Source organism: Anolis carolinensis, unplaced genomic scaffold (assembly GCF_035594765.1).
Source record: "Anolis carolinensis isolate JA03-04 unplaced genomic scaffold, rAnoCar3.1.pri scaffold_14, whole genome shotgun sequence".
In the NCBI taxonomy this organism is placed as follows: Eukaryota; Metazoa; Chordata; class Lepidosauria; order Squamata; family Dactyloidae; genus Anolis; species Anolis carolinensis.
Window position 1 is genome coordinate 7,989,216 of NW_026943825.1, and position 25,820 is coordinate 8,015,035.

Here is a 25,820-nt window from a genome sequence, read left to right on the forward strand (position 1 = left end):
TATAGTATTTTATTGTATTAATTTTTTAGTGTTTTTAAATATTTTTAGTGTTTTTTATTATTTTTTATTGGGTTGCTAGGAGACCAAGTTGGAGGAGCTTAGCCTTCTAACTGGCAGCAATTGGATAAAAGCAATTATTCCTCTCTCTCTAATTAGGACTTTATTTTTCTTTTCTTTTTGTTGTATCAACCTAGAGCCGTGGATGATGGGTTGTGTTGTCAAATTTCGAGGTTGGGGGGTCTGTAGTTTTGTTGTTTTGTGGGTCGCCGTGATGCCATCACTCTTTTATATATATAGATGAATATTATATAACTGCATTATATAAGCTTACACTCACCATATAATGCAGTTCAATGCAGCTAAACCATAAGCCCTGAGAAATTATAATGATTCAGAGAAAAAAATGTATCCAGGGAGCTCACTCACCCAAGCCCAGAAGCTATCCAGGTTCACTGGTTGTTGTTAATGACAGTTTTTATACTGTTTTTGTTATGTTTTTGTTTTATATAGTTTTATGATATTGTTTATGAATTTTAATGTGTCACATTTTAACTATATTGTGAAGATTTTCCCCATGTAAGCCACCCCGAGTCCCTTTGGGGAGATGGAGGCGGGATACAAAATAATAATAATAATAATAATAATAATAATAATAATAATAATAATTTATTATTATTATTATTATTATTATTATTATTATTATTATTATTATTTTATGACACAGCAAACTAGATAGATATGCTGGATTTCATATCACAAAATCACAAGTCGAACACTTCCCAAGTGTCTAGGACTGTGTGATGTATTTTCGGATGATGCGTGCAGATCCCAACAGGGTGGCCTTTTGCAGATGACAGATCGTAATTTTGTCAATGTCTATTGTTTCCAAATGCCGACTGAGATCTTTTGGCACAGCACCCAGTGTGCCGATCACCACCGGGACCACCTGCACTGGTTTCTGCCAGAGTCTTTGAAGTTCAATCATTATTATTATTATTATTATTATTATATGAGTCTACACTGACCATATAATGCAGTGCAATGTACTTTCAGGCTGATGAGTATTATGGATTTAATATAAGTGACACCTCAATTTCCACCTGCAATCCAGGCTCCTAATAATAATAATAATAATAATAATAATAACAACAACAACAACAACAACAACGTCAACAAAGAACCAGTACAAGAAAACCGCACTACAAACTAGAGCTGACAGCTGGCACAACAAAACATTGCATGGAAAGTTCCTTGACAAAATTGAAGGAAAAGCTGACAAGGAGAAGACCTGGCTCTGGCTCACGAATGGGACCCTGAAGAAGGAGACAGAAGGCCTGATCCTTGCAGCCCAGGAGCAAGACATCAGGACAAAGGCAATTCAGGCCAAGATCGAAAAATCAGCTGATGAACCAAAATGCAGACTGTGTAAGGAAGCTGATGAAACCATGGATCATATCCTCAGCTGCTGTGAGAAAATCGCACAGACAGACTACAAACAGAGACACAACTATGTGGCCCAAATGATTCATTGGAACTTATGCCTCAAGTACCACCTCCCAGCAGCAAAGAACTGGTGGAATCGCAAACCTGCAAAAGTATTGGAAAATGAGCACGCAAAGATACTGTGGGACTTCCGAATCCAGACTGACAAAGTTCTGGAACACAACACACCAGACATCACAGTTGTGGAAAAGAAAAAGGTTTGGATAATTGATGTCGCCATCCCAGGTGACAGTCACATTGACGAAAAACAACAGTAAAAACTCAGCCGCTATCAGGACCTCAAGATTGAACTTCAAAGACTGGCAGAAACCAGTACAGGTGGTCCCGGTGGTGATTGGCACATTGGGTGCCGTGCCAAAAGATCTCAGCGGGCATTTGGAAACAATAGACATTGACAAAATCACGATCGGCCAACTGCAAAAGGCCACCCGACTGGGATCTGCACGCATCATCCGAAAATACATCACCCAGTCCTAGACACTTGGGAAGTGTTTGACTTGTGATTTTGTGATATGAAATCCAGCATATCTATCTTGTTTGCTGTGTCATAATAAAATAATAATAATACAGTAGACTCTCACTTATCCAGCACTCGCTTATCCAACGTTCTGGATTATCCAACGCATTTTTGTAGTCAATGTTTTCAATACATCGTGATATTTTGGTGCTAAATTCGTAAATACAGACATTACTACATAGCATTACTGTGTATTGAACTACTTTTTCTGTCAAATTTGTTGTATAACATGATGTTTTGGTGCTTAATTTGTAAAATCATAACCTAATTTGATGTTGAATAGGCTTTTCCTTAATCCCTCATTATCCAAGATATTCGCTTATCCAAGCTTCTGCTGGCCTGTTTAGCTTGGATAAGTGAGACTCTACTGCAATAATAATAATAATAGTGTCCAACATGTGATCCAATACAACAGCCAGCAGAGTGTCTGCTGTGGACTCATCTTGTGTTTCTAATAATAATAATAATAATAATAATAATAATAATAATAATAATAATAATAATAATAATAATAGTGTCCAACATGTGATCCAATACAACAGCCAGCAGAGTGTCTGCTGTGGACTCATCTTGTGTTTCAAATAATAATAATAATAATAATAATAATAATAATAATAATAATAATAATAATAATGTCCAACATGTGATCCAATACAACAGCCAGCAGAGTGTCTGCTGTGGACTCATCTTGTGTTTCAAATAATAATAAATAATAATAATAATAATAATAATAATAATAATAATAATAATAATAGTGTCCAACATGTGATCCAATACAACAGCCAGCAGAGTGTCTGCTGTGGACTCATCTTGTGTTTCTAATAATAATAATATAATAATAATAATAATAATAGTGTCCAACATGTGATCCAATACAACAGCCAGCAGAGTGTCTGCTGTGGACTCATCTTGTGTTTCTAATAATAATAATATAATAATAATAGTGTCCGATGTGTGATCCAATACAACAGCCAGCAGAGTGTCTGCTGTGGACTCGTCTTGTGTTTCAAATAATAATAATAATAATAATAATAATAGTAACAATAATGTGCGGTTTTCTGGCATTGTATATTTCTGCCGCTTCTGTGACTGTTCATTTGGGTTTTGATGATTCCGTAGCCCACTTGTCGATGGATGTCCAGAATCAGCAATAATAATAATACAAATATAACAATAATATAACAATAATAATAATAATACAAAGTGGCTGACAACATATTGAAAATCATGTGAACAACAACCCAAAGGCCTGAGTAATAAGGATAAAGCATCATTGAAAACAACATGAATATACATTCCCATTCTGAAGTTACCAGGCTTGCTTGGAATCGCCTTGGCCCTTTGGGCTGCAGCATGGCACTCAGTGTGAGCCCAGGCTGTGCGAAATGGGTGTCGTGTGCCTTTAAGGCTGCTGCCCAGCCCTTCCCCAGAGGAGGAGGCGCCTGCCCTTTGTCCACGCTGACATCAGCCTCAAAAGCCCCACTCGGGAAAGTCCACAGCACCCAAGGCGTGGCTCTCCCTCTCCGGCGTCTCCAGCACCAGCCTTGCCCTCCAGCCAGGTGAGTCTACACTCGGGATTTAACGCGGGTTGGCGCCGCTTTAACTTCTTCCGCTCGTGCTAGGGGACCTGGGTGGAGAGTAAGGAAAAAATAAGGAGACTTTGCACAACTTGCAACGCGTGGCCTTGAGCCCTAGCAGTTGCAGCACGTGGGAAAGGCTTGACACGTGTCTTGGGCAACTCACCCTTTTCTTTAACTTCTTTAAAGGATTTAAAGTTTGGCATGTGGGGTTTGTATGTGTGGCAAGTTTCCTAGTCCTATCACCAGTATGCTGTCTTGAGTTCAGAATTCTCTTTGATTGTAGGTGAACTATAAATCCCAGCAACTACAACTCCCAAATGACAAGGTCTGTTTTCCCCAAACTCCACCAGTGTCCACATTTGGGCACATTGAGTATTTGTGCCAAGTTTGGTCCAGAGCCATCATTGTTTGGAGTCCACAGTTCTCTTTGGATGTAGGTGAACTATAAATCCCAGCAACTACAACTCCCAAATGTCAGGGTCAACTCCCAAGTATTCAATGTTGGCCATGTAAGTAGTGCGCCAAGTTTGGCTCAATTCCATAGTTAGTGGAGTTCAGAATGCTCTTTGATTGTAGGTGAACTATAAATCCCAGCAACTACAACTCCCAAATATCAAGGTCTGTTTTCCCCAAACTCCACCAGTGTTTACATTTGGGCATATTGAGTATTTGTACCACGTTTGGTCCAGATCCATCATTGGTTGAGTCCACAGTTCTCTTTGAATGTAGGTGAACTATAAATCCCAGCAACTACAATTACCAAATATCAAGGTCTATTTTCCCCAAACTCCACCAGTGTCCACATTTGGGCATATTGAGTATTTGTACCAAGTTTGGTCCAGATCCATCATTGGTTGAGTCCACAGTTCTCTTTGAATGTAGATGAACTATAAATCCCAGCAACTTCAATTACCAAATATCAAGGTCTATTTTCCCCAAACTCCACCAGTGTCCCCATTTGGGTATATTAAGTATTTGTACCAAGTTTGGTCCAGATCCATCATTGTTTTGAGTCCACAGTTCTCTTTGGATGTAGGTGAACTATAAATCCCAGCAACTACAACTCCCAAATTTCAATGTCTATTTTCCCCAAACTCCACCAGTGTCCACATTTGGGGACATTGAATATTGGTGCCAAGTTTGGTCCAGATCCATCATTGTTTGGAGTCTGCAGTGCTCTCTGGATGAAGGTGAACTACAACTCCCAAACTCAAGGTCCATGCCCACCAAAGACTTTTAGTAGTTTCTGTTGGACATTGGAGTTCTGTGGGCCAAGTTTGGTTCAATTCCGTCATTGGTGGAGTTCCAAATGCTCTTTGAATGTAGGTGAACTATACATCCCAGCAACTACAACTCCCAAATGCCAAGGTCAACTCCCAAACTCAAATGCTCACAAAACCCTTCCAGCGTTTTCTGTTTGTCGTAGGAGTTCTGTATGCCAAGTTTGGCTCAATTCCATTGTTGGTGGAGTTCAGAATGATCCTTGAATGTAGGTGAACTATAAATCACAGCAACTACAACTCCCAAATGCCAAAGTCTATTTTCCCCAAACTCCACCAGTGTTCACATTTGGGCATATTGAGTATCTGTACCAAGTTTGGTCCAGATCCATCATTGTTTGAGTCCACAGTGTCCCTAGATGTGGGTGAACTACAACTCCCAAAATCCAAGCTTAATGCCCACCAAACCCTTTCAGTATTTTCTGTTTGTCGTAGGAGTTCTGTGTGCCAAGTTTGGCTCAATTCCATTGTTGGTGGAGTTCAGAATGCTCTTTGAATATAGGTGAACTATAAATCCCAGCAACTACAATTCCCAAATGTCTAGGTCTATTTTCCCCAAACTCCACCAGTGTCCACATTTGGACATATTGAGTATCTGTACCAAGTTTGGTCCAGATCCATCATTGTTTGGAGTCCGCAGTGCTCTGGATGTAGGTGAACTACAACTCCCAAACTCAATGCCCACCAAACCCTTCCAGTATTTTCTGTTTGTCGTAGGAGTTCTGTGTGCCAAGTTTGGTTCAATTCCATCATTGGTGGAGTTCAGAGTGCTCTTTGAATGTAGGTGAACTATAAATCCCAGCAACTACAACTCCCAAATGTCAAGGTCTATTTTCCCCAAACTCCACCAGTGTCCACATTTGGGCATATTATTAGTGTCAAGTTTGGTCCAGATCCATCATGGTTTGAGTCCACAGTTCTCTTTGGATGTAGGTGAACTATAAATCCCAGCAACTACAACTTCCAAATGTCAATGTCTATTCCCAAGTATTCAGTGTTGGCCATGTAGATAGTGTGCCAAGTTTGGTTCAATTCCAAAGTTCGTGGGGTTCAGAACGCTCTTTGATTGTAGGCGAACTATAAATCCCAGCAACTACAATTACCAAATGTCAAGGTCTATTTTCCCCAAACTCAACTAGTGTCCACATTTGGGTATATTAAGTATCTGTACCAAGTTTGGTCCCAATCCAACATTGTTTTGAGTCCACAGTTCTCTTTGGATGTAGGTGAACTATAAATCCCAACAACTACAACTCCCAAATGTCAAGGTCTATTTTCCCCAAACTCCACCAGTGTTCACGTTTGGGCATATTGAGTATTTGTACCAAGTTTGGTCCAGATCCATCATGGTTTGGAGTCCACAGCTCTCTGGATGTGGGTGAACTACAACTCCCAAGCTCAATGCCCACCAAACCCTTACAGTATTTTCTGTTTGTCGTAGGAGTTCTGTGTGCCAAGTTTGGCTCAATTCCATTGTTGATGGAGTTCAGGATGCTCTTTGATTGTAGGCGAACTATAAATCCCAGCAACTACAACTCCTGAATGTCAAGGTCTATTTTCTCCAAACTCCACCAGTGTCCACATTTGGGCATATTGAGTATTTGTACCAAGTTTGGTCCAGATCCATCATTGGTTGAGTCCACAGTTCTCTTTGAATGTAGGTGAACTATAAATCCCAGCAACTACAACTCCCAAATTTCAATGTCTATTTTCCCCAAACTCCACCAGTGTCCACATTTGGGGACATTGAATATTGGTGCCAAGTTTGGTCCAGATCCATCATTGTTTGACTCCACAGTGCTCTCTGGATGAAGGTGAACTACAACTCCCAAACTCAAGGTCCATGCCCACCAAAGACTTTTAGTAGTTTCTGTTGGACATTGGAGTTCTGTGGGCCAAGTTTGGTTCAATTCCGTCATTGGTGGAGTTCCAAATGCTCTTTGAATGTAGGTGAACTATACATCCCAGCAACTACAACTCCCAAATGCCAAGGTCAACTCCCAAACTCAAATGCTCACAAAACCCTTCCAGCATTTTCTGTTTGTCGTAGGAGTTCTGTATGCCAAGTTTGGCTCAATTCCATTGTTGGTGGAGTTCAGAATGATCCTTGAATGTAGGTGAACTATAAATCCCAGCAACTACAACTCCCAAATGTCAAGGTCTATTTTCCCCAAACTCCACCAGTGTTCACGTTTGGGCATATTGAGTATTTGTACCAAGTTTGGTCCAGATCCATCATGGTTTGGAGTTCACAGCTCTCTGGATGTGGGTGAACTACAACTCCCAAGCTCAATGCCCACCAAACCCTTTCAGTATTTTCTGTTTGTCGTAGGAGTTCTGTGTGCCAAGTTTGGCTCAATTCCCTTGTTGATGGAGTTCAGGATGCTCTTTGATTGTAGGCGAACTATAAATCCCAGCAACTACAATTCCCAAATGTCTAGGTCTATTTCCCCCAAACCCCACCAGTATCCACATTTGGGCCTATTGAGTATCCGTACCAAGTTTGGTCCAGATCCATCATTGTTTGATTCCATTGGATGTAGGTGACCTACAACTCCCAAACTCAAATGCCCACAAAACCCTTCCCGTATTTTCTGTTTGTCATAGGAATTCTGTGTGCCAAGTTTGGTTCAATTCCACCCTTGGTGGAGTTCAGAATGCTCTTTGATTGTAGGCGAACTATACATCCCAGCAACTACAACTCCCAAATGACAAAATCAACCCCACCAAATTTGGGCGTATCTATTGGGTATTTGTGCCAAATTTGGGTCCCGTGAATGCAATTACATCCTGCATATCAGATTATTTACATTACAATTCATAACGCACGACATGAGGAACCGTATCAAGGAGTCACGGTATTAGGAAGGCTGAGAACCAAGGATGTAATGGCACACAGGTAACTCAGCTGTTAGACTGAAAAACCATAAAATAATTTTCTGGTTGGGGGTCACCCCAACATGAGGAACTGTATCAAGGGGTGACGGCATTAGGAAGGTTGAGAACGACTGGTGTAATGGCACACAGGTAACTCGGCTGTTAGACTGAAAAACCATAAAATAATTTTATGGTTGGGGGTGACCACAACATGAGGAACTGTATCAAGGGGTGACGGCATTAGGAAGGTTGAGAACGACTGGTGTAATGGCACACAGGTAACTCGGCTGTTAGACTGAAAAACCATAAAATAATTTTATGGTTGGGGGTGACCACAACATGAGGAACCGTATTAAAGGGTCGCGGCATTAGGAAGATTGAGAAGCACTGATGTAATGGCACACAGGTAACTCGGCTGTTAGACTGAAAAACCCTAAAATAGTTTTATGGTTGGGGGTCACCACAACATGATATTTATTTATTTCCAGCATTTATACCCCGCCCTTCTCACCCGGGGAGACAGGGAGGCTTACAACAGTTGGCAACATTTAATGCCAAGAACATAATAATCAAACAAAAACAGTACATATTATCAATTAAAACTATAAAAATATATCTTTAAAATACATTATAACATTTAAAACATATGTAAATTAGATCCGGGTAGAGCTTAGGTCTAGAGGAACATGAGGAGCCGTATCAAGGGGTCACGGCATTAGGAAGGTTGAGAAGCACTGATGTAATGGCACACAGGTAACTCAGCTGTTAGACTGAAAAACCCTAAAATAATTTTATGGTTGGGGTCACTGCAACATGACCCCCCCCCCAACCCACCCCACCAGTTATTCCAATTTGGGTGTATCGGATATTTGTGCCAAATTTGATCCAGTGAACCCAAATACATCCTGCATATCGTAGATTTCCTGTTTTTCCTCCACCACAGACACCCCAGTGTTTCTTTCTCGATTCATAACAGGAGCAAAATGTCAGTGATGAAGTCGCAACGAAACTAATGTTATGGTTGGGGGTCACCGCAACATGAGGAACCTTATTAAGGGGTGGCGTCATTGGGAAGGTTGAGAAGCACTGGTGTAATGGCACACAGGTAACTCAGTTGTTAGACTGAAAAACCATAAAATAATTTTATGGTTGGGGTCACCGCAACATGAGGAACCGTATGAAGGGGTGGCGGCATTGGGAAGATTGAGAAGCACTGATGTAATGGCACACAGGTAACTCAGATGTTAGACTGAAAAACCCTAAAATAATTTTATGGTTGGGGTCACCGCAACATGAGGAACCGTATCAAGGGGTCACGGCGTTAGGAAGGTTGAGAAGCACTGATGTAATGGCACAGAGGTAACTCGGCTGTTAGACTGAAAAACCATAAAATAATTTTATGGTTGGGGTCAGCGCAACATGAGGAACCGTATTAAAGGGTGGCGGCATTAGGAAGGTTGAGAAGCACTGATGTAATGGCACATAGGTAACTCAGCTGTTAGACTGAAAAACCATAAAATAATTTTATGGTTGGGGTCACCGCAACATGAGGAACTGTATCAAGGGGTCACGGCGTTAGGAAGGTTGAGAAGCACTGATGTAATGGCACACAGGTAACTCAGCTGTTAGACTGAAAAACCCTAAAATAATTTTATGGTTGGGGGTCACCGCAACATGAGAGACCGTATTAAGGGGTCGTGGCATTAGGACGATTGAGAAGCACTGATGTAATGGCACACAGGTAACTCCGTTGTTAGACTGAAAAACCATAAAATAATTTTATGGTTGGGGTCACCGCAACATGAGGAACCGTATTAAGGGGTTGCGGCATTGGGAAGGTTGGGAACCACTGATGTAATGGCACACAGGTAACTCAGTTGTTAGACTGACAAACCATAAAATAAATTTATGGTTGGGGGTCATCGCAAGCCAATTTGAAAAAGTGATGAGCAGAGTTTTGTCCGTAGACAGAAGGGAGCCTCTGCTGCAGTGGCCGCTGGTCATCTTTTTGTGTGTGAGTCCAGGGATAAAGGGCGGTCAAAGAGTAGGAATGTGCTTTCACCCTCCTATCTCTCTCTGGATGAGATCCGAATGAGTCATTGTCCCTGGCTGGGAGAAATAAGGCGAGCGGGGAGCGGGGAGCGGGGAGGGGGGGTGCGTAGTGGTTTCAGTCCAATTATCAGACCGAGCCCTTTCCTGGAAGTTGGCCTCCAGACCCTTTCTTCCCCAGCTTTGTCCCGGCCTGATCTCTGACGGCATCCGTCCGGAATGCGTGAATGCATGAATGCCTGCAGCAGCAGCAACAACAGTCGAGAGGGGCTGGCTTCCTCCAAAAGGGATCTGGGCTCTCTAAACAACCCAAGGACTTCCGAAGATGGCGTATGACAGTATTTCCGTTGCTACTTATTTCGCCCCTGTTATGAATCATAATGTAAATATCCAATATGCCTGATGCATTTTCATTCAGTGGCTTGCATTCATGTATACCAGTGGTTCTCAACCTTCCTAATGCTGCGACCCCTTGATACGGTTCCTCATGTTGCGGTGACACCCAACCATAAAATTATTTTATGGTTTTTCTGTCTAACCGCTGAGTTACCTGTGTGACATTACATCAATGGTTCTCCACCTTCCTAATGCCGCAACTCCTTGATACGGTTCTTCATGTTGGTGTGACCCCCAACCAGAAAATTATATTACGGTTTTTCAGTCTAACCGCTGAGTTACCTGTGTGCCATGACATCAGTGGTTCTCAACCTTCCTCATGCCTTGACCCCTTGATACGGTTCCTCATGTTGGTGTGACCCCCAACCATAACATTATTTTATGGTTTTCCAGTCTAACAGCTGAGTTACCTGTGTGCCATGACATTAGTGGTTCTCAACCTTCCTAATGCCGCGACCCCTTGATACGGTTCCTCATGTTGTGGTGACCCCCAACCATAACCATATTTTACGGTTTTTCAGTCTAACAGCTGAGTTACCTCTGTGCCATTACATCAGTGGTTCTCAAACTTCCTAATGCCGCGACCCCTTGATACGGTTCCTCATGTTGTGGTGACCTCCAACCATAAAATTATTTTATGGTATTCCAGTCTAAAAGCTGAGTTACCCGTGTGCCATGACATCAGTGCTTCTCAAGCTTCCCAATGCCGCGACCCCTTGATACGGTTCCTCATGTTCCTCTAGTTCTAAGCTCTATCCGGATATAATTTACATATTTTTTAAATGTTATAATGTATTTTAATGATGTATTTGTATAATTTTAATTGATAATATATACTGTTTTTTTAAAAAAATTATGTTCTTGACATTAAATGTTGCCAACTGTTGTAAGCCGCCCTGAGTCCCCCTGGGTGAGAAGGGCGGGGTATAAATGCTGGAAATAAAGAAATAAATATCATGTTGTGGTGACCCCCAACCATAAAACTATTTTAGGGTTTTTCAGTCTAACCGCTGAGTTACCTGTGTGCCATTACATCAGTGGTTCTCAACCTTCCTCATGCCGTGACCCCTTGATACGGTTCCTCATGTTCTGCTGACCCGCAACCATAAAATTATTTTAGGGTTTTTCAGTCTAACAGCTGAGTTACCTGTGTGCCATTACATCAGTGGTTATCAACCTTCCTAATGTCACCACCCCTTGATACGGTTCCTCATGTTGGGCTTATATTCAGGTCAGCTTATACTCAAGTATATATGGTATATTTATTATTTTTCTCTACTATTATTGGTATTGTTACATTTATTATTTTACTCTATTAATTATTATTATTACATTTATTAATTTACTCTGTTATTGTTGTTACTTTTACATTTATTTTACTCTATTTTTATTATTAATACATTTATTATTTTACTGCAGTTATTATTATTATTACATTTATTATTTCGCTCTATTAGAGTAGAGTCTCACTTATCCAAGCTAAAGGGGCCAGCAGAAGCTTGGATAAGCGAATATCTTGGATAATAAGGAGGGATGAAGGAAAAGCCTATTAAACATCGAATTAGGTTATGATTTTACAAATTAAGCACCAAAACATCATGTTTTACAACAAATTTGACAGAAAAAGCAGTTCAATACGCAGTAATGTTATGTTGTAATTACTGTATTTTTACGAATTTAGCACCAAAATATCACGATATATTGAAAACATTGACTACAAAAATGGCTTGGATAATCCAGAAACTTGGATAAGCGAGGTTTGGATAAGTGAGACTCTACTGTATAATTAAAAGGCTACATAAGCACATTTACATTGAAGAAGATGAGAATAAGGATTTAATCAGAGTTGGAACAGTCATATCTTAAATTACAGTTTGATGTAAAGAGCTCTCGAGAGACAAAAAATAAGTAGTCTTCATTAGTTAATATAGAAGTACGATCTTCCTGAGAAGAGTTAAAAACTCTTTCGAGTCCATCTTCTCCTTAGTGGTAAACATCCACTTAAGTATTCGTGCAAGGCCACTTAGGTTTCTCAGTTGTTAGACTATAGCCCCCGGTTTTTCTCTTTGAACTGCTAGGAACCAAGATATGCCAGTGCAGAAAATATAGAGCGGATCTTCAGAAGTGTTATTTCAGTTGCCCAAAAGAAACACCTACTCTTAGCGGTAAACATCCACTTAAGTATTCGTGCAAGGCCACTTAGGTTTCTCAGTTGTTAGACTATAGCCCCCAGTTTTTCTCTTTGAACAGCTAGGAACCAAGATATGCCAGTGCAGAAAATATAGAGCGGATCTTCAGAAGTGTTATTTCATTTGCCCAAAAGAAACACCTACTCTTAGCGGTAAACATCCACTTAAGTATTCGTGCAAGGCCACTTAGGTTTCTCAGTTGTTAGACTATAGCCCCCGGTTTTTCTCTTTGAACAGCTAGGAACCAAGATATGCCAGTGCAGAAAATATAGAGCGGATCTTCAGAAGTGTTATTTCAGTTGCCCAAAAGAAACACCTACTCTTAGCGGTAAACATCCACTTAAGTATTCGTGCAAGGCCACTTAGGTTTCTCAGTTGTTAGACTATAGCCCCCAGTTTTTCTCTTTGAACAGCTAGGAACCAAGATATGCCAGTGCAGAAAATATAGAGCGGATCTTCAGAAGTGTTATTTCATTTGCCCAAAAGAAACACCTACTCTTAGCGGTAAACATCCACTTAAGTATTCGTGCAAGGCCACTTAGGTTTCTCAGTTGTTAGACTATAGCCCCCGGTTTTTCTCTTTGAACAGCTAGGAACCAAGATATGCCAGTGCAGAAAATATAGAGTGGATCTTCAGTAGTGTTATTTCAGTTGCCCAAAAGAAACATCCACTCTCCCATCAAATATATTAACATAGTTTATTTACTTACAAAACTTCATTTAATAAGCAATCTCAATTATATACGTCACAAATGACCATTATAGTAGAAGGTTCTCTTGCAGCAGGTTGCTTGTCCAACATTGTGTACTCAGTTGGCATGTAAACACTCGAGTCAAACTAAAGAAACCGCACCTTAAGCTGAAGGAAGCATTTAAACTACTGAGGCCTCAATTAATGTAATTTTATTGGTATCTCGGTTTATACTGGAGTCAATGTTGTCCCAGTTTTTTTGTGGTAAAATTAGGTGCCTCGGCTTATAGTCGGGTCGGCTTATACTCGAGTATATACGGTATGTGTTTTCTGACAGTCCTTGGCGACAAACCCCCCAAGGGGTTGAGAAACACTGCTGTAAATGGATCCCACCTCTGGCACCTCTTGAGATCACTCGTCCTGAATTGTCTGCAAACTTTTGGGAGTTATAGGGTTGTTGTATGTCTTTCGGGCTGTGTGGCCATGTTCCAGAAGCATTCTCTCCTGACGTTTCGCCCACATCTATGGCAGGCATCCTCAGAGGTTGTGAGGCATACCTCACAACCTCTGAGGATGCCTGCCATAGATGTGGGCGAAACGTCAGGAGAGAATGCTTCTGGAACATGGCCACACAGCCCGAAAGACATACAACAACCCTGTGATCCCGGCCATGAAAGCCTTCGACAACACTTTGGGAGTTATAGTCTGCTAAACCTCAGGCTATGAACACTTGGGGAAGCGACAACATCTAAGCATCTGTAGCAGTGAAAGTGGTGCCAAACTGGATTAATTACACAGTGTAGCGCCGCAGACCCCTCTGGAAAAAGCTCGATGGGCTCGTGTTCCCTTGGGGCCTGATTTTGCTGCTTTGGAACCACGTTTCCCGGCTGGTTCTTATCTCTCTAGGTGTGGTTTCGTCCGGGATTCTTAAAGACCTTAATCGGTTTGCCTTGGGAACGCCACTCCTTCCTGTTTTTGTCAGCACTTCCTTCATCTTAAGGTGCGGTTTCTTTAGTTTGACTCGAGTGTTTACATGCCAACAGCAACTGAGTACACAATGTTGGACATAGCAACCTGCTGCAAGAGAACCTTCTACTATAATGGTCATTTGTGACTTATATAATTGAGATTGCTTATTATATGAAGTTTTGTAAGCAAATCAATTATGTTAATATACTTTATGGGAGACTGGATGTTTCTTTTGGGCAATGAAATAACACTTCTGAAGATGTGCTCTATATTTTCTGCACTGGCTATAGTCTAACAACTGAGAAACCTAAGTGGCCTTGCACGAATACAGTAGAGTCACTTATCCAAGCTAAACGGGCCAGCAGAAGCTTGGATAAGCGAATATCTTGGATAATAAGGAGGGATTAAGGAAAAGCCTATTAAACATCAAATTAGGTTATGATTTTACAAATTAAGCACCAAAACATCACGTTCTACAACAAATTTGACAGAAAAAGTAGTTCAATATGCAGTAATGTTATGCTGTAATTACTGTATTTACAAATTTAGCACCAAACTATCACGATATATTGAAAACATTGACTACAAAAATGCCTTGGATAATCTAGAACCTTGGATAAGCGAGTCTTGGATAAGTGAGACTGTACTGTATTTACATAAAGCTCTAATTTAAGATATAACTGTCCAACTCGGATCAAATCATTATTCTCCTCTTCTTCAATGTAAATGTGCTTATGTATCCTTTTAATAATAATAGAGTAAAGTAATACATGTAATAATAATAATAATAATAAATACAGGAAAATAATACATGTAGTAATAAATAGAGTAAAATAATAAATGCAATATAAATAATAAGATCAGAGTGAAATAATAAATGTATTCATAATAAAAATAGAGTAAAATAAATGCAATAGCAACAATAATAGAGAAAAATAATAAATGTAATAATACCAATAATAATAGAGAAAAATAATAAATGTACCATATATTCTCGAGTATAACCTGACCCAAATATAAGCCAACCAGGACCCTCACCCGAGTATAAGCCGAGGGGGGCTTTTTCAGTCTTAAAAAAAGGGCTGAAAAACTAGGCTTATACTCGAGTATATACAGTAATTGAGATTGCTTAATGCATGAAGTTTTATAAGTAAATCAACAATGTTAATATATTTTATGGAAGAGTGGATGTTTCTTTTGGGCAACTGAAATAACACTTCTGAAAATCCGCTCTATATTTTCTGCATTGGCATATCTAGGTTCCTAGCAGTTCAAAGAGAAAAACCGGGGGCTATAGGCTAACAACTGAGAAACCTAAGTGGCCTTCCACGAATACTTAAGTGGATATTTACCACTAAGGAGAAGATTGACTCAAAAGAGTTTTTAATGAAGACTACTTATTTTTTGTCTCTCTCTCTAGCTCTTTTTTTGAGTCTCTTGAGGGCAATATATTTTATGGGAGAGTAGAGAAAGAGAAAAACTGGGGGCAATAGTCTAACAATGGAGAAACCTAAGTGGCATTGCACGAAGACTAGTCTAACAACTGAGAAATCTAAGTGGCATTGCACAAAGACTAGTCTAACAACTGAGAAACCTAAGTGGCTTTGCACGAAGGCTAAGTGGATCCGTTTTTAACTCCTCTCAGGAAGATCATACTTTACAAAAAGGTTATGATGTTTCCAGATAGTGCGATCCCCAATAGGGTCACGCTTCCAAATGGCTTTGGAGATTTCTAGTTTTCTAAAAGGTTACGTCTCTCAAAAGTTGTGCCTTTCCAAAACACAAAAATGTAGTGTTTCTTTCTTCATTTTGTAAGCAGTAGGTATTGGTGGGGGTTCAGAACGCTCTTAGATTGTGGGCAAACTATAAATCCCGTTTGAACTCTTAGGAGGCTTATCCTAGCCTGAATCTGGTATGTGGACTTGCAAGGTCTTGCATGGCGCAGGAGAGCGGTGACGTATTTTGCCGGTTATTATCTGCTCACCTGGAGGCAATGCTGAGCCGTCCCGGCAGATAGATGCTTAAGTCCTGCATTTGCCAATCCGATCGGCCCTGACATCACACTTTGGCACAACATCTGGGCAGAGAGTGCCAAAAACAAGAGTGCGGCCATCCCTCACCTGCTTGTAAAATATGTGCCTTGAAAGGCAATGCTTTTGGCACCATTTTCCGCGCAAACTAAAAAGAAAACCCAACTCTGCCGGACGTTGTGGCTGAAACAAGGCGTTGTGCGGTATTTGATAAGCGGTCTTTGCAGGAAGGGCTGGGGTGACCCTCTTATCAGGGCCGGACTGGCCAAACCTAAGCCGATCTGGCCTCCATCCCGAGAGGGCCACTCCACCCAATTGAGGAGTCTGAGCTTCCCATTACAAACTCCCAACTAAGCCGTTGGTAGGTACGGTAGATATTAGACATGTCCAAAAAATCGTTTTGAATAGTATATCGGAATTATTTCGGATTGTTCTCGCTTTTTGATACGCATTCGGAGACATTGTCTCACAGCGCAACCAGCAATGTAATTCGAACCATTGTTGGCCCATTCTCTAATTGTCTTAATGTTTCGTTAATTCCCCCCCCCCCCAAATTTTTTTAAATATATTTTTTAAATATTTTTTTTGTTTTGTTTCTGCAACCTACTTAGAATGGGGGCTTAGCGCAGCCTAACATGGCTGTCGTTCCCCAGCCAATCAGAAGCTTCCACGATGGACGCAAAGATGGGGGCTAGGGATGATGAGGATAGCTCAAGAAATGAGGGCGGGAGAGCCCTGTAAAAGTCCCCCCCCCCCCGGTTCCTTTTTTTATTGGCGATTGCGCATGCACGTCCGCCATTTTAGAAACATTTAGAATCATTACGAATTTTCGGAAATATCCGAAATTTTGGGGTGAAAAAATCGGAAATACTTTCTATATCGAAGTGCCAGCGCCCCCTACTTTAGAAACGAGAATTGAAACATTTTTTTCATCGATCGGACATGCCTAATAGATATAGTTTTCCTTCATTACTAAAATAAGCTCTCCAGTTCTCCCAATTGCTGATCAATTCCTCTGTTTGCTGTGTGCCATAGAAAAGAATAGGAATGGGTTATGGGAGAGGCAATGGGCGGGGTCATGCAAATTCCACACCAGTGAAGAAACACTGGAATGTCTGTGGGGGAGGAAAAACAGAAAATCTAGGAGGAGATTGTCTCCGTACGAAAGCCTTCACCTGGGTGGTGGGCAAGATGGTGTTTGTGGAGGACGTTGGCAGGGCATGTTCACGGCGCTCGCTATCTATATATATAAAAGGGTAATGGAATCACGGCACCGGACAAAACAACTAAACTAAATGCCCCACAACCATGAAAATTGACAGCACAACCTCTCATCCATGCCTCTACGTTCATACAACAAAAAGAAAAGTAACATTAAGTCCTAGCCACAGAAACGCGTGGCCGGGCACAGCTAGTCTATCTATATAATAAAAGTCAATGTTTGTATGCGGGTATGTATGTGTGTATGTATGCGGGTATGTGACAGCTTTCTGATTGGCCGCCACTATCACAGGCCACTGTGACCACCAGGAACGATGGACCTGGCCCAAACTTGACACGCTTAACCCCCATGACGCACTTTACGTCCTGGTGCCATTTGCGGGACAATGGACCATGGGTGATGGGATTTGTAGTACTTTCAATCACTACGATTCCCACAAGCCACTCCAAAGCCCGCTAATGATGGAACTTGACCAAACTTGGTACACAGAACCACCATGAACCCCTTTCCATCCTGGGCAGATTGGGGGAGGATGGACCAAGTAGCTTCACTCATTTCTTGCTCTGGGAGTTGTAGTAGGATACAGACAGCACTAAACCCATCCGACTTCGGATCTGGACCAAACTTGGCACACAAGTTTCTCAAAATACCCGGGAACGGCCAGGTCCCAAAGCTAGTATATATATATATATATATATATATATAGAGAGAGAGAGAGAGAGAGAGAGAGGGGGGGGGTGTATGTGTGTACACAAGGGTGATACGCGGACTGCGTCTGTGTGTACGCAGGGAACTTTGCCCAATTCAACAACAATACTTTTTGAACTTTCCAGCCCATTCGTCATGGCCAACAGAGGACCTGCATACGGACTCAGTCGGGAGGTTCAACAGAAGATCGATAAACAGTATGACCCGGACTTGGAGCTGATCCTCATCCAGTGGATCGGGGCCCAGTGTGGCCCTGATGTCGGGCAGCCTCAGCCGGGAAAGGACAACTTCCAGAAGTGGTTGAAAGACGGCACCGTAAGGCACCCATCGCTAATTTGAACCGAAACAAACCCAACAGACAAACACATTCTGTACCTCACACCAAAATACTCGGGGTTTGGATTTAGAAGATAAAAGATATCAATAATATGCATGCAGCTACTTCTTGCCATTCTCCAAGCAAGATGTAGCTCAGTGATTCCCAAAGTGGCCGCTGCAGCAATCCAGGGGGGGCGGTGATGGCACCTATTAGGACACGTGGGCGGGGCCAGGGGAGGGGCGGGGCCTCTTCCCAAGAGCCAGAGACAGGGCTGAGCACCTGAGGCGCCTGTTAGGACACAGAGGGCGGAGCTAGAGGAGTGGGCGTGGCTTCTTCCCGAGCCCGAGACAAGGCTGAGAATCTATACCTCTCCTGAGGCTCTTGTTGGGACACATAGCGCGGAGCTAGGGAAGGGGGCGGGGCCTCCTTCCGAAAGCCTGAGACAGGGCTGAGCCTCTATACCTCTCCTGAGAGGCCTTTTAGGACTAAAGGGCGTGGCTAGGGGTGTGGGCGGAGCCTCTTCCAAAGAGGCCGAGACAGGGCTGAGCCTCTATATCTCTCCTGAGGCATTTTAGGACTAAAGGGCGGGGCTAGGGGTGGGGGCGGGGCCTCTTCCCAAGAGCGCAAGACAGGGCTGAGCCTCTATACCTCTCCTGAGAGGCCTTTTAGGACTAAAGGGCGTGGCTAGGGGTGTGGGCGGAGCCTCTTCCAAAGAGGCCGAGACAGGGCTGAGCCTCTATATCTCTCCTGAGGCATTTTAGGACTAAAGGGCGGGGCTAGGGGTGGGGGCGGGGCCTCTTCCCAAGAGCGCAAGACAGGGCTGAGCCTCTATACCTCTCCTGAGAGGCCTTTTAGGACTAAAGGGCGTGGCTAGGGGTGTGGGCGGAGCCTCTTCCAAAGAGGCCGAGACAGGGCTGAGCCTCTATATCTCTCCTGAGGCATTTTAGGACTAAAGGGCGGGGCTAGGGGTGGGGGCGGGGCCTCTTCCCAAGAGCGCAAGACAGGGCTGAGCCTCTATACCTCTCCTGAGAGGCCTTTTAGGACTAAAGGGCGTGGCTAGGGGTGTGGGCGGAGCCTCTTCCAAAGAGGCCGAGACAGGGCTGAGCCTCTATATCTCTCCTGAGGCATTTTAGGACTAAAGGGCGGGGCTAGGGGTGGGGGCGGGGCCTCTTCCCAAGAGCGCAAGACAGGGCTGAGCCTCTATACCTCTCCTGAGAGGCCTTTTAGGACTAAAGGGCGTGGCTAGGGGTGTGGGCGGAGCCTCTTCCAAAGAGCCCGAGACAGGGCTGAGCCTCTATATCTCTCCTGAGGCATTTTAGGACTAAAGGGCGGGGCTAGGGGTGGGGGCGGGGCCTCTTCCCAAGAGCGCAAGACAGGGCTGAGCCTCTATACTCTATACCCGGATTGTGGCAATGCCACAACAACGGGATAGTGGCATTGCCTGATGTCCTGATGTCCCTTTTTTGCAGGTGCTGTGCAGGCTCATCAATAGCCTTTATCCCCCCGGCAAAGGCCCGGTGGCCAAGATCCAAAGCTCCACCATGGCCTTCAAGCAAATGGAGCAGATTTCACAGTTCCTGCGTGCAGCTGAGCAGTACGGCATCCTGGCCACAGACATATTCCAGACGGTGGACCTCTGGGAAGGTATTTATTTATTTACTTACAGTATTTAAATCCCGAAGGGGACTCAGGGCGGATCACAATGCACATATATACATGGCAAACATTCTATGCTGTTGTTAGACATACAACACACATACAGACAGACAGTAGAGGTAATTCAGCATTTTCCAACTTCAGCTTCAGGAGGCTCGAAGCAGGGCGCAACACAGTTGTTGTTATGTTTATGTTTATTTACACCCTGCTTAACAGCAGTTAACAGCAAGTTAGTTCTCACTGACAGCCTGCTGTGATCTATCAGGCATGATTTCCGGCCTTGGAGGTCAAACTTCCTTCTGACTGAGGAATGTGTTTTCTTATCTCTGAGTGTGTTGAGCTGGTGCTTGCCGAGTGAAGAGGCTATAGAATAATGCTAGCTCAGAGCGATGGCTTTTGCTGTGCTTTGTAAATATGTTTATAGATATTGAAATAAATGTTTGGACTTCAGACTACTGATGTGTTTGAGTCTGACATTGAACAGGAATTGGTGAGGCAGACGATTGCAACCAATTCATCAGGGTGCTGAAGAAGATGCCTGATGGTGTTTGAAGAAACCCACCCTGCACGCACCCCTGACATCCACGCTAACATAAAACACATCTCCGTAAAATATAAATATTACAACACGCCATCGCAGAATACATTACAATACATTGCAATACAATGCAAATACAAATATTAAAATATAAACAGAATGTAAATTTAAAATTGTCTGGATAGTCCCGCCGTCATGGTTCAATCCCACCGATTCCCAAGACTTATCATTTTACGAGATACTTTGTGATCTTGTGATCACGAGATACTCTACTGCATCGTGCAACTGGGCTTCAAAACATCTTCTGTGCCCGCAGGTAAAAACATGGCCTGTGTGCAAAGGACTTTGATGAACCTGGGAGGATTGGCAGTCGCAAAAGGAGATGAATTCTTCGCCGGAGATCCCAACTGGTTCCCAAAGTAAGTGCGTATGTACTTATGTGTGCACATGAACAAGATGATGTATGACTCAAAATCAGATATGAGACAGTCGAAAGTCCTTATTCACTTGGGTAGCTATGTAACCTTTCAAAGCATAAATATAGTTATTGACTTGTGATTGTATTGAGCATGTTCAGACTCAGGACTCCATTTTGTAGCCAGTCTGCTTTACACCTCAGTGGAGGTGGATGCATGTGTAGCATCAGACTTCAGTGGAAGTGGGCGCATGTTGCTGTTTTGCACTTCAGTAGAGAAGCACGACTTTTGAACCTCAGTGAGTGCAACTATATTTAAAGACTATGGACTATTTAAGAATGATACCATATGCTCTAAACACAACGATGGTAAAAACATCAAAAACATCCGGGCGTCCCCTGGGCAACATCCTTGCAGATGGCCAATTCTCTCACACAGTTTCTCAAGTCGCTCCTGACACGAAAAATAAAAAGGGTCTAACAACTGAGTAACCTGTGTGACATTACACAAATCACTTGTTCAAAGGGTTGACTTCTAACAAGGTCATGCTTTTCTTGGTTAGTGGTTTACAAAAGGTGGTATCCACATGTTCATGGAGATCCATATTTGCCAAATGGATACGACATCATTTTTACCTTTTCAATACGGTTATGATTGCCAAAGGGATATGATGCCCAGAGATTGGGTGCAGTTATTTGCAATAATATCTCATTTTCCTTTTTCTTCTCCACAGGAAGTCCCAGGAGAACCGCCGTGCTTTCTCAGACGACAAGCTTAAGGAAGGGCAGAGCGTCATTGGCTTGCAGATGGGCACGAACCGGGGAGCCTCCCAAGCCGGCATGACGGGTTACGGCATGCCGCGGCAGATCCTTTGAACCCCGCTTCCATTGTTACCGTTTCCCCCAAAATCTGATTTCCAAATTAAGCAACCACCTTTAGCCTTAAAGCGGGCGAGTGGCAAGGCAAGAGCCATGAAACCCCATGCCTACCATTGCCAGTATGTTCTTTTTTAATCCATGTTTTCCCCCATCATCCTCTTTTAGCCCTCACATTTGGAGCTAAATCTTGCCTAGTCTCAGTAGTTTTTTTTTAAACCCCTTCCCTTCACTATCTCATAGATGGGACCACAATTGGGTGTTGGTATTGACCAAAAGATCCTCACTCGGGTTCGGTTTTGGGGCACCTTCAGTACTGTCCACATTCCTGTATCTGGCTTCTCAAGGCAGCGTTTTTGGAGACTCGATACGTATCCACTCCTGGGCATTCCTTTCACAGTTTTGCCAAAAAAAGAGAAATACATCTTGTAATATTTTTTTGTGATTTGTACGATTGCATCCATTCCTATTGCTCGAACCCCAGCCCTCTCCACATCTGAAATGCACATGGAATCGCACTACCGTTTAATGATTTCGGAAAAGCAATTCCCAGGTGAAAGCAAAAGGTGTTCCTTCTTGGTGCTAGGTTTACATTTCTTTCTCGGGTAGATCGGGATCATGGGACGTTAGCAAAAGGCAAGACTTTTTCAGCTGTGCTTTGGAGCGGTTTCCCAGTTGATGCTTGGCTTTGCTCTTCAATCTCCCTCTCCATAGGGTTCTTACCCGGTAAAGGCATTTTAGTTTTGGCCATGCCGTTCCTAACTAGGATTGTGCGTGTTGCCAGAGCCATTTTGCCAATCTCACCTTGTTTTGGAGTCAAAAGGCCGAACCCTCCATAAATGCATAGCATTTCTTAACTGTGGGGCGCACTCTTCAACCCAAAGGGCACAACTAAGGAATAAACATTGCTCAATTCTTTGTTCGTAAACCCTGCTTCGTCTCATCATTTATGGGGAAAGGCTCAAGGTGTCCAAAGAAGCGTGATATGTGAGTTGGTGTGAAAAAAAATATGTGCGGGTGTGACTTTGAGGCTGTGTCAATAAGGCGAGTGTGTTGTTTGCCTAGGGCAGAGCTTTCCAAGCCATGCGTCAGGACACATTTGTATTGTTGGTGTGTCATGCAGACGGGGTAAGAAATCTTTACGGGAAATAAGCAATACATCACACATTTTTTGAAATATATATGGAAGGTTGCCATGAGCTATGTTGCATCTCCGTAAATTCCATTATTACAATTTACTAGCTGTGCCTGGCCACGCATTGCTGTGGCGTTGTCTGGTGGTGTTGGTGAGAAATTGTTGAGGTAGTGGTGGTATTGAATGTCTGTTGTATGGTTGTCTTTATGTTTAGTATGCACACTGAAGTGGATTATATGGCAGTGTGGAGTCAAGATAATCCAGTTCAAAGCAGATAATATAAGATTCTAAATGGGTTATATAGCTGTTTGGAAGGGCCTTGAGTCTACACTGCCATATAATCCAGTTAAAATCTGATAATCTGTGGAAGAGGCCTAAGTGAGGCCTAACTGCCTGTCCCCTGGGCTGAGTAGGTTGCTAGGAGACCAAGTGGGTGGAGCTTAGCCTTCTAACTGGCAGCAATTGGATAAAAACTATTATTCCTGTAATTAGGACTTTATTTTTCTTTTCTTTTTGTTGTATCAACCTAGAGCCGTGAATGATGGGTTGTGTTGTCAAATTTTGAGGTTGGGGGGCCTGTAGTTTTGTTGTTTTGTCCACTGCCCTGATGCCATCACTCTTTTATATAGATAGACTAGCTTGGGGACCCAGCAGTGCGCGGGTTATTTTCTTCTAATAACTTGGCACAAATACAGTAGAGCAGGGGTCCTCAAACTTTTAAAGCAGAGGGCCGGTCCACAATCCTTCAGACTGTGGAAGGGCCGAATTATCATTTGGAAGAGAAAAAAACCCAACAAATTCCTATGCACACTGCACATGTCTTATTTGTAGTGCAAAACAACAACAACAATGACAGAACAATACAATATTTAAAAATGAAAATAATTGTATTGTAACCAACATAAACCTATCAGGATTTCAATGGAAAGTGTGGGCCTGCTTCTGGCCAATGAGATAGTCAAGTTAATTAGGATTGTTGTTGTTGTGTGCCTTCAAGTCATTTCAGATTTGGGCGAGCCTAAGTCTAAAATTATTTATTTATTCATTTACTACATTTATTTATTACATTTATATCCCACCCTTCTCACCCCAAAGGGGACTCAGAGCAGCTGTATGTACATGCAATATATTATATTATTAGCATAGCACAATATTAGCATTATATATTACTATATTGAAATATACCACTATACTGTAATATTACATGTAATATATATCATATAATTAATATTATTATATGGTATTATTAGTATTATATTGTATAACATTATAATATTATTATCAATATTATATGTATATACAATATATTATATTGTTTAAAATGATATAAAATATTATATTATAAAACTGAGGGCGGGGGCCAGGTAAGTGACCTTGGAGGGCCGCATCCGGCCCCCGGGCCTTAGTTTGGGGACCCCTGCAGTAGAGTCTCACTTATCCAAGACTCGCTTATCCAAGGTTCTGGATTATCCAAGGCATTTTTGTAGTCAATGTTTTCAATATATCATGATATTTTGGTGCTAAATTCGTAAATAAACAGTGGAGGTCACCGTTTAGAATCATAGAATCATAGAATAATAGAGTTGGAAGAGACCTCATGGGCCATCTAGTCCAACCCCCCGCTAAGAAGCAGGAAATCGCATTCAAAGCACCCCCGACAGATGGCCATCCAGCCTCTGCTTAAAAGCTTCCAAAGAAGAAGCCTCCACCACAGTCTGGGGGAGAGAGTTCCACTGCTGAACAGCCCTTCTCACAGTGAGGAAGTTCTTCCTGATGTTCAGGTGGAATCTCCTTTCCTGTAGTTTCCCTGGTTGTGGATGAACTACAACTCCCAGCAAGGAAGGTCATTCCCAAACCCAAACCCTTCCAGTAATCAAATTTTGACATATCAGTTCTATGTGCTGGGTTTGGTCCAGATCCATCGGTGTTTGGGTTCATGGTACTCTCTAGAACAGGGGTCTCCAAACTAAGGCCCGGGGGCCGGATGCGGCCCATCGAAGCCATTTGTCCGGCCCCTACGGCACAAGGGCAGAAGGGAGTTGGGCTAAATGACCCAAGGGGTCACTTCTTCTCTTACAACCATTATTATTATTACTGTATTAATAATAATAATAATAATAGTCCAACCCCCATCTGCCTCTGTGCACCAAAAGTACAAGCAAAGCATCCCTGACGTATGGCCATCCATATGTCAGGGATGGATATTATTATTATTATTATTATTATTATTATTATTATTATTATTATAACAACAATAACAACAACAATAACAACAATAACAACAATAACAACAATAATAACAACAACAATAATAATAACAATATTATTATTATTATTATTATTATTATTATAATAACAACAACAACATTGAGGCTGGATGGCCATATGTCAGGGATGCTTTGCTTGTGCTTTTGGTGCACAGAGGCAGATGGGGGTTGGACTATTATTATTATTTTATTATGACACAGCAAACTAGATAGATATGCTGGATTTCATATCACAAAATCACAAGTCGAACACTTCCCAAGTGTCTAGGACTGTGTGATGTATTTTCAGATGATGCGTGCAGATCCCAGTAGGGTGGCCTTTTGCAGTTGGCAGATCATAATTTTGTCAATGTCTATTGTTTCCAAATGCCGGCTGAGATCTTTTGGCACGGCACCCAGTGTGTCGATCACCACCGGGACCACCTGCACTGGTTTCTACCAGAGTCTTTGAAGTTCAATCTTATTTTTTTTATTATTATTATTATTATTATTATTATTATTATTATTATTATTATTACTATTAACATTGAGGTTGGGTGGTCATCCATCTGGGGTGCTTTGCTTGTGGTTTTGGTGCACAAAGGCAGAAGGGGATTCGACTCA

General features: G+C 42.3%; 1 protein-coding gene across 2 annotated transcripts; it reads left to right on the plus strand.

Annotated features, from left to right (window-relative positions):
- Window positions 1–3,435: 3,435 nt before the first annotated feature.
- tagln2 (transgelin 2) lies at window positions 3,436–22,743 on the plus strand. 2 transcript variants are annotated; one of them, XM_062964768.1, is made up of 5 exons: window positions 3,436–3,579; window positions 18,137–18,326; window positions 19,800–19,974; window positions 20,841–20,943; window positions 21,674–22,743. In XM_062964768.1, the coding sequence occupies exons 2-5, from the start codon at window positions 18,147–18,149 to the stop codon at window positions 21,813–21,815; spliced, it is 600 nt and encodes a 199-aa protein (XP_062820838.1). In that variant the 5' UTR covers window positions 3,436–3,579; window positions 18,137–18,146; the 3' UTR covers window positions 21,816–22,743. The 2 variants fall into 2 exon arrangements, with proteins under 2 accessions (XP_062820838.1, XP_062820839.1); XM_062964769.1 differs by having other exon boundaries at window positions 3,436–3,570; window positions 18,132–18,326.
- Window positions 22,744–25,820: the final 3,077 nt, after the last annotated feature.

Bases quoted from the DNA above. Each gene is read 5' to 3' on its own strand.
- tagln2 (XM_062964768.1), top strand. From the start codon at position 18,147: ATGGCCAACAGAGGACCTGCATACGGACTCAGTCGGGAGGTTCAACAG. The intron at 19,975-20,840 runs GTATTTATTTAT...CTGTGCCCGCAG, and splicing joins GACGGTGGACCTCTGGGAAG to GTAAAAACATGGCCTGTGTG. The intron at 20,944-21,673 runs GTAAGTGCGTAT...TCTTCTCCACAG, and splicing joins GATCCCAACTGGTTCCCAAA to GAAGTCCCAGGAGAACCGCC.